Genomic DNA, 9,424 nt, shown 5'->3' with positions numbered 1-9,424 from the left:
GACATAGTGGGAAAGGTAGAGGATCAGAGAAAAAAGGAAGATCCTCAATGAAATGGATTTAAACAATGACTCTCCCAATAGGCTTGAGCATGACAGAGCTCTAGAGGATCGTACAGGATAAGGCAAAGTTCAAATCGGTTGTTCATATGGTCACTTGGAGTCATAGTTGACTAGAGGATACCTAACTGTAGCAATAAAAATACCTAGTGAGCTTGAGTTTTATTTCATGTGTTCTTTAGTCATCTAGCAACTGTTCCATGAGAGAAATATGGGCAAACTCCTCTCATACAACTACCTACCTCTCAAACCCACTGGAGGATCAGCTATGGATTGGTTATGATTCACTGGTACCAACAACAACACATATTTCTCTGTGAAGAGTTTTTCGATATCTTCTGCTCTTTTGTAAGCAGGTTGTCTTTTTCTTGTTGAAGTGTTATCAATTTCTACAGATTTCACATTGGAGTCTTTTCCAGACATGTCATTATCAAATATTTTTCCTGCTCTGTATTTCCTCATTTTAGTCTTTCAGAGATATTTTTTTATTCACATAAAGATTTAATTTTTAGAAAGTCTCATTAATCTAGTTTAAAAATGGAAGTTATCAAAGATTTAATTTTACTTAGGTCCACTTTAATACCCGTGGTAGCAGAAGGCAAGAAATCAAAAGACACATTGCTTAAGGACATCTATAAATGACTAAACAACAAAGATGTCAGTTTAAAGATTAACATGTGCTTGGTCCAAGCCAAATTATCTTCAGTTGCTTCTTACACATCTGAAAATTGGAGAGTGAGTAAGAAATACTGGGGATAAATACATGCCTTTGAATTGTGGTGTTGCTGAAGAGTACTGAATATACTGTGTACTGCCACAAGAACAAATCTGTCTTTGAGAGATTGCAACCAGGGTGTTCCTAGATGCCAGGATGGAGAAGCTTTGTCTCCCAACTTTAGTCATGTTTTCACGTGTGCCAGTCCTTGGGAAAAAAGGCATCATGTTGAAAAGGTAAAGAGACACCAAAAGAAAAAAAAATCTTCAACCATTGATTGACTCAGAGATTCCAACAATAGACATGAGTATGAGGGATGTGAAATTCAGAGAAATAAAAGGGAACATGGTGATGAGGGTTCAAGGAAGAAGCAGGAAAACAGAACGAGGGCATGGTTATCTTGGGGAAAGGCAAGAACAGATAGAGCCGTGGGTGGGTTTCTCTCTGCTCTGTCTTCTTTGGAACTGAGAGAGACACCATCTTGGAAGAGCATCTGTGAATACCCTGGAAGAAAGGATTGCATTTCACCACCAATCAAAAATAGCCACAGATTAAAAGGACAGGAGAGTTAAGATTAAGAAAGCCCATAAATATTGGAACTCTGTCCCTAGACCCATGTCCTTCTTATATCTTAAGAAGACTCATAATCTACTTCTCTGACAGGGCACTCTGCTCAGTAAACTTCTTTCCTCTCAAAAATCTTTCTTTCCCTATAAATTTTGTATTGGGGATTCTGTGGCAATCTTCTTTGGAGGGCACTAGCTAATTCTTCTGAGACAATCAACCCTCAGAATCTTCTACACTGATACTACATCCTAATGGGAGATCATGATTATTGAACAAGGTTCAGATATGCTGTTCTTAGAGTCACTGTATGCTGTATTCAACTTAACTAAGCCTAATAATAACAACAAGAATCTGATTATCCCCTTATAATTTTATGGTTTTGGTTATATTTGACATGTAGCTTCAGAGTCAGAGGAAGTCTCAACAACTTGCAATACACAGTTGACACAATCTTGCTTGTTGAAAGCAAAAAGGGCTTGAAACACTTACTGCAGAAGATCAAAGACTAGTCTTCAATATTGATTAAGAATAAGTATACATAAACAAAAACTCCTCAGCACTGGGCTAGTAAGTACCATCATGATAGACGGGGAAAAGATTGAAGCTGTCAACAATTTCATCCTGTGTGGATCCACAATCAACTCTTTTGGTACTTGTTGTTGTTGGCTGTCGTCGAGTCAAGCACGACTCCTAGCGACCCTATGAACAAAAGGCCTGAAGTATTTTTATAAATATTGTCCTTTCTCCAACTTCTAGCAGTCAAGAAATTAGAATGCTGCACTGGGAAATTCTAGTATAAAAGACGTCTCCAAAGTGCTAAGGAACAATAACATCACTATAAAGACTAAGGTGCACCTGAATCAAGCAATGGTCTTTCAATTACTTGTTTTGCATCTGAAAATTAAACAATGAATAAAGATGACAGGAAAAAAATATCAATGCCTTTGACCTGATATACTTTGGAGGAGGATACTGCATATTCCATGGAAAGAAGAGGTATATCAATGAAGGAGTTTTTCTTTTGCTTTTCGAAGAGAGGGGCGGACTGCGGTGGATGGGGGCGCAGGGAGAAACATGCAACAATAATCTAATGGAAACCCAAAATCTCTGTAAATGTTCACTAAAATTAATAAAATAAATTTTTTTTAAAAGAAGAGATGTGTCTTGGAGAAAGTGCAAACAGAGTACTTATTAAAGTAAAAAATGATGACGCTTTATCTCACATACTTTTGGCATGTTATTAGGAGACATCATGCTTGGAAATGTAGAAAGTCAACAAAAGAAAGAAAGGCTCTCAAGAAGATGGACTGACACAATGACTTTAACAACAAGCTCAAGTATATCAGACATGATGATGATGACATTATAGAGCAAGGTTCAGATCCACTGTACATAAGGTCGCTATGAGTTGTACTCAATTTGATGGCATCTAATAACAACAACAAAGACAAATATGCTGGTAATTAAGGACACTTAGCATTTGTACTTACTTTCCCCCTAATGATCTTTACCATTTTTTAGATTTTACTTCTTGGTCCTTGATCCATCTTCAGTTAATTTTTTGTATGGTGTGAAGTATAGCTGGTGTTTGTTTCCCTTTTTTTTTTTTTTTACAAATAGCTTTCCATTTGTGCCAGCACCATTAATGAAATAGAATGTTGTTTCCCCATTTAATTGAATTCATCTCATTGTCAAGGATTTGTTGACCATAGTCAGATGAATTCCTTGTTCCTTCTACTTTTCTGTAGTTAATTCCTTTTCTTTATGGCTTTTCTCTTGATTTCTTTCATTGGCTTTATTTCAGTGTTTTCTAACACTTAGGGTTTTCCTTTTTTCTTTTATGACTTACTCATTTTCTTGGAAGTTTCTCTGTACTCACCATTCTGCTTATTTTGAAATAACCTTGAATTTCTCTCCATTTGGAAATCCTGTAATTACTTATTCCTTCTTAGTACTTCGTACTCATCCAAACATAAAGACAGATGTCTCTAGTTTGTATTTTTTGCCTTGTAAGCTGATTTTCCTCAGTGTGTATCTATGTCGGAGGTGCTTTGTGAATGGTATTGTCATATGTGTTTTTTTCTCACCTATCTTTTAGTTTTAACTGCATTTTTTTCAAAGCTTTATTGATTCTATATTTTGATTACTCTTTTGTGATATTTTGTCCTATTTTTCAGTGGAGTTTGAGGTTGTCTGTTGCCTCTGGGACAATGTTGTGGTGTTAGATTCTTTCACATCCTATCTTCTTATAAGTGAACAGCAGATAGGGTACTGTGTAGTCTTCTTGTTAAAATTTGTGTGCAGCAGTTGATTGTAGAAGGGCCTAGTTACAGTTTCATCTAATTTTCCAGAAGGAGCAGGAGCTGGTCCTTACTCTTGTGTAATTAGTGTACTTGCAGGAGGTATCTGCAGTCATTTTGCTGTGTAGATATCCAAAGTGACTTCTGTCTGGAGAGATTTTCATGATGTGACAAGCAGGTCAAGGGGGATGGCAGTAAATTGTGAGTATCAGCAGGCAGCTATGAGAAGTGGCGTGCAGGAGGGCAGATAGTCAAAGGTTGCTTGTTATGTGCTTGAACACAACTTTGGGTCACAGATTATTGCTACAGGCAGCCATGGGTCACAAGATGTGGAGATAGTCAGAGTTTATGAATCTCAAGGTCCACAGTTTCAGGTCTAAAACAGGGGCCAGAAGGCCACGTGAGTCATTGAGACTGCACAGGCACATTTGTCAGTGATCTTCAGAGGTGCTGGGACAAGTTAACCATTGTGCTTGCTTCAGCCTTATTAATATTACATTTAAAATGGTGTAAGCCAGATCTCAGGTGAAGCTCATTAAAAGCAAGGGGAACCCTACTCAATCAGCAGGAGGTCACTCTGCAGCCCCTAAAAACAAATGGAGGGGGAAATATCTATACCTTTCTCTTTTCTTAAAGTGGACTAGCTACTGGTGTCTCATTGGTTCAACTCTGTGCCTATGCAGGATTCCTGTGAATATCCTACAGAAAAGATCAAAGTATTGGATTATCTATTTTGCTTGGTTCTTTAACCATCTATTTGGTTCAATTTTTTTCTTTATGTCAGTGTTTTAATTTCCTCTTAATTAATTTCTTCTAAATTTTATAATTCCATAATTACATTCTTTTACTGCCTTTCTTTATTGTTTTATTGATGGTGATATTCATTTAATCTTTGTTATAAAGGGATTTGTTTCCTGGATGCCTAGTGTATATAGTTGGAAATCTTGGCATTAGACAACAATAATGATACCTAAAATATTGCTATTAACAGATCAAAAATAGGTGAAAATTGAACCTTTGCATAATTATGTGTTTGACATTTTTCTACAATTGTGTCAGGAAAAAGTTTAGAGAAGTTAGTTAGTCCTCCTCATGCTAGACAAGGTATTGAAAGAAAGAGAAGAGCTTAGAATTTCTGATTCACTCTCAAACATTGCATAAACAATCTTGGAGTTTAAAATTGTGCATTTCAATTTTACATGCTGTAATGTGAATGGAACTTGAGAACATTTTATTGAAATAAGTCAATCACAAACAGGAAAAAACATTGTGTGATCTCACTTATATGAAAGGGCAAGAATAGACAATTATGCAGACATCAAATTTCATTCACATGAACTTTGTGACCACTCACATAAAATACCGCCATCATTATCTATTATCTAACTAAATCTATTTACAGTGTAAATAAACTTGCATATTAAGGCTTGGCCGTGTTGTTTTTGTTGTTGTTATGTGTTGTCAAGCTGCTTGCAACCCATAGCGACCCTCCCTATATACAGCAGCTCTGAATCCTGCCCTGTCCTGAGCCAGTCTCACTAATTTTGACACACCAACCCCCATTGCCTTAGCAACTGTATCAGTCCATCTTATCCTGGGCCTTCCTCTCCTGCACTGTCTCTCCACCCTTCCAAACATGATGTCCTTCTCCAAGGTCTGGTCTCTCCTGGACATGTGCCTAAAGTATGTGAAATGAAGCTTCAAATTTCCAACCTCCAAGGAGAAACTTCGTTTTACTTTCTCTAAGGCAGACCTATTTGTTTTCTTGGTGGTCCATGGTATGTTAAAGACACTTCTCCAGCACCACAATTCAATGGCATAGATTCTTCTTCTGCCATCCTTAGTCCCTGTCCAGCTCTCTGATGTATAGCAAGTAACTGTGAAGATCATGGCCTGAATCAGGTACACCTTAGTCTCTAGACTGACATCATTGCTTTTCAACACTCTGGAGAGGTCATTGTGATTTCTTAAAACTCTAGTAAAACCAAGACTGAAATTATCAATCCACATTCCATTAATGTAAATAACATTGTAGATTCAAACTGTTGTGATGAAATGGAAGAAGCTGTAATAAAATTGAAAATCCTGAAAAAGGAGACACCTTCAAAATGTTCAAAATCCCTAGCTTTAAGAGAGATGCAAATCAAAACAACTATGAGATAGCATCTCACCCCAGTAAGAATAGCAAAATTTAACAGAACAGCAAACATCAAATGCTGGCGAGGTTGTGGAGAAACTGGAAACCTTATTCACTGTTGGTGGAAGTGTAAAATGGTGCACCTACTGTGGAAAGCGATGTGGTACTTTCTCAAAAAGTTGCAAATAGAGATACCATTTGACCCAGCAATTCCACTATTGGGAATATACCCTAAAGAGATCATAACCTCCATCCAAGGATATATATGCACACCCATGTTTATTGCAGCTTTGTTCACAATAGCCAGGAGTTGGAAACCCATCAACAGACAAATGGATAGAGAAGTTGTGGTATATTCACATAATGGAATACTATGCTGCATTGAAAAACAAGGAACTCATGAAATATTGTGCAAAATGGTTGATCCTGGAGAACATTATGCTGAGTGAAATATCCCAGTCACAAAAGGACAAATATTACATGATGCCACTGTTGTAGAATGGGACTGACATCAGGGTTGGGTTAAGACTGAGAAAAACTGGATAAATTATGTATACTGCATTGAAACAGATGAGGGAGAGAAAAGTTTAAAAATGATATGTGATAGGGTATTATGGTTATCACAAGAGTCCAAAATTAAGATTTCATAGTGGAGTACACTCAGGGTGGAGGGATTGTATACCAATGAAGGAGTTTTTCTTTTGCTTTTTGAAGAGAGGAGCGAACTGGGGCGGGGCAGCATGGAGAAAAGTGTAACAATGAATGAATGGAAATCCAAAATCTCTGTAAATGTTCGTTAAAATTAATAAAGTCATTTTTTTAAAAGACACCTACAGTGAGATGCAGCAATTGACCTAAGCACTAAAGAGATTGTAGGGATGGCACAAAAGGAGGCAGGCTTTCATTGTGTTGCAGGTTAGAGACTAAGAGCTCACTCGAGAGTACTTAATAACTGCATGTTTATAAAGATCATATTTAGAATTAAGCATGTAGACTAGCTTACACTCTTGTGCAGTGCGTACAGATTGAAGATTGAGAGTTTTGAAACATTCAATGACACCTAGAAAGAAACAAACCTGAATGTTGCATTTTTGGAACATTTACATTTATTTGTAAATATTTATACATGGATAAATTTTATAAAATTGTTATCAAGCTTCCTATTATCATATATAGTATAAATTTGTTTTTAACTGTATGTGAAGACAGAAATCTAATTAAATAGGAATGATGCTTCAAATTATGGATGACATGCAACATGAAAATGATCAGAAACAGGTGGACAGAGGTGGTGAGAGAGATCTTGTCTCAAAAGGACACGAATGAAATAATTCTAAATACTCTTTTTCTATTGTTTTGATCTTTCTACAAATCTGCATTGCCCTGGGATCAGAATAATGATCCTGTGTTCAGTTAATGAGGAGCTTTGGATTTTTGTCCCCTGGGACACAGAGATTGCAAATAGTCTGGCTCTGACCATTTCATTCAAAGCCCCCACTCATTCAGGAACCACCACCTATGAAACTCCAACCACACATTATCATTCTTGCTTGGGAGACTGGCATTTCATTCAGTTCTCCTGCCTTTCCTAAGGACACATCTTCTACTTTCACTCATCAGGGCAGATGCTACCTATTATTCTGCAGTTATACCAGCCAGGTAACCAGAAATTACTTTGTTAATATTTGAAAGTTAAAGGAGGTGTTTTAGTATAAATTCATCCAACTGAATCTGTCAATAGAATGCATGCATAGAATGGTTAGCACTAAGTCATTCTGAGCAAACAAGAAGATCTCATTTTTATTGCATGCTATTTAGAAAGAGCGTTTATTGCTTCACTTTTTGTTTCCATTTGTACTTCCTAATACAACTGATGTGTCAAATGCAAGAATGGTTACCCATTGAGGACAGTGTTGGTGGAGCACCCTGATTAAGACAAGCTTGGAAGCAGGAGTGGCATCCACTTCCAAAATAGCTTGCCTCTGGAAACCCTATGAACCTGGAGAAAGGATATAAGTTATACAAGCGTCCAAGCTTTTCATTCATAGGGTTGCTATGAGTTGCCTACGACTCGACAACACCACCAATACCACTTCATGGTACAAACTATGACCAACGAAGAAGGCAATTGACACTAAATAGAAACATCAGGCTGTCAGTATTTCTTTACAAATCAAAGCCAAAATTATGAACCCCATTTTGCTCCTTTCCAAAATGCTCTGATATACTAGTTCCTGTTTATGTTTAAGTAACAAAATTTTCATGATAACAATATTCCATGTTTTCCACTTTATTCTTTTCCTTTCTTTCCCAAGATGGTGCCTCACACAGGTGAAACCATACATATCATTGTCTCATCATATCATTCCCATCATACTCAGCAGCAATATGGAATCAAAAAATAAAACAGGTGTTACAAAATTCCTTCTCTTGGAACTGACAGAGGATCCAGAACTTCAGCCCCTCTTCTTTAGTCTGTTTCTGTCCATTTACCTGATCACCGTCCTAGGAAACTTGCTCATTGTCCTAGCGGTCACCTCTGACTCCCACCTCCACAGCCCCATGTATTTATTTCTTGCCAGCCTCTCCTTGACCGACATCTGTTTGAGCACAACCATGATCCCAAAGATGCTGGTGAATCTCCATGCACAGAATCTGAGCATCACTTACACAGCATGTCTCACCCAGGTCTACTTTGTCTTGGTTTTTGCATCTTTCGAAAATTTCCTCCTTGGAGTAATGGCCTATGACCGCTATGTGGCTATTTGTCACCCACTGAGATACACAATCATCATGAACTCCCGCTTCTGTGGTCTCCTGATCCTACTCTCCTTGTTCATTAGCCTCATGAATTCTCTGTTCCAAAGCCTGATGGTGCTGAGGTTGTCCTTTTGCACGGACCTGGAAATCCCTTACTTCTTCTGTGATCTTATTCAGGTTGTCAAGGTTGCCTGTTCTGATACCCTCATCAATAACGTCTTGTTGTATTTGGCAACAACTATTTTAGGTGGTGTTCCTCTTTCTGGAATTATTTTCTCTTATATACAAATTTTCTACTCCATTTCAAGGATTCCGTCTTCAAGTGGGATGTATAAAACTGTTTCCACTTGTGGATCTCATCTCTCAGCTGTTTCCTTGTTCTATGGTACAGGCTTCGGCTCTTATATTAGTGTTGCATTTGCACACTCTTCCAGGAAGATAGCAGTAGCTTCATTGATGTACACTGTGGTCACTCCTATGATGAACCCCTTTATCTACAGCCTGAGAAATAAAGACATGAAGGGCGCCTTGAGAAAAGTGGTGGTATTAAAAAGGTAATTCTATCACCTACTTGGAATTAAGTTCGTACCACACTAAATGCGCCCAATCTTTTCTGACCTCAGAAACTAAGAAGGGCAGGGCCAAACCTGATCAGCAGTTGGAAGGGTAATACTGGATACTATAGACTTTCCAGGATTAATGATGTCTTGTATTCTCTAATTATGATCTAAATTATCATAAACCAAACTGAGGTTACTACAAGTCAGAATTGACATGAAAGTGAATTTGAGGGAATTCTTTTGGGTGTTATATTTTTTCTTTTTTTTAAATTATTATTAAATTTTATTAGTTTTCATGAACATTTACAGAGATTTTGGGTTTTCATTC

At 37.4% G+C, this 9,424-nt stretch overlaps 1 protein-coding gene across 1 annotated transcript; it reads left to right on the top strand.

The window, feature by feature from the left end:
• Nucleotides 1–8,164: 8,164 nt before the first annotated feature.
• Nucleotides 8,165–9,094, top strand: LOC102875206 (olfactory receptor 7G2-like). Its single transcript, XM_006898810.1, has one exon. It carries the CDS (start codon nucleotides 8,165–8,167, stop codon nucleotides 9,092–9,094), a length of 930 nt encoding a protein of 309 aa, XP_006898872.1.
• Nucleotides 9,095–9,424: the final 330 nt, after the last annotated feature.

The sequence above is a fragment of the Elephantulus edwardii genome, unplaced genomic scaffold, assembly GCF_000299155.1.
Source record: "Elephantulus edwardii isolate Elephantulus edwardi_28Jun2011 unplaced genomic scaffold, EleEdw1.0 scaffold00237, whole genome shotgun sequence".
In the NCBI taxonomy this organism is placed as follows: Eukaryota; Metazoa; Chordata; class Mammalia; order Macroscelidea; family Macroscelididae; genus Elephantulus; species Elephantulus edwardii.
The sequence above is the reverse complement of the archived record's forward strand: the minus strand, read 5'-3'. Positions and strand labels throughout refer to the sequence as shown.

What these genes read in the sequence shown, in the direction of transcription:
- LOC102875206 (XM_006898810.1), top strand. Translation starts at nt 8,165, where the DNA reads ATGGAATCAAAAAATAAAACAGGTGTTACAAAATTCCTTCTCTTGGAA.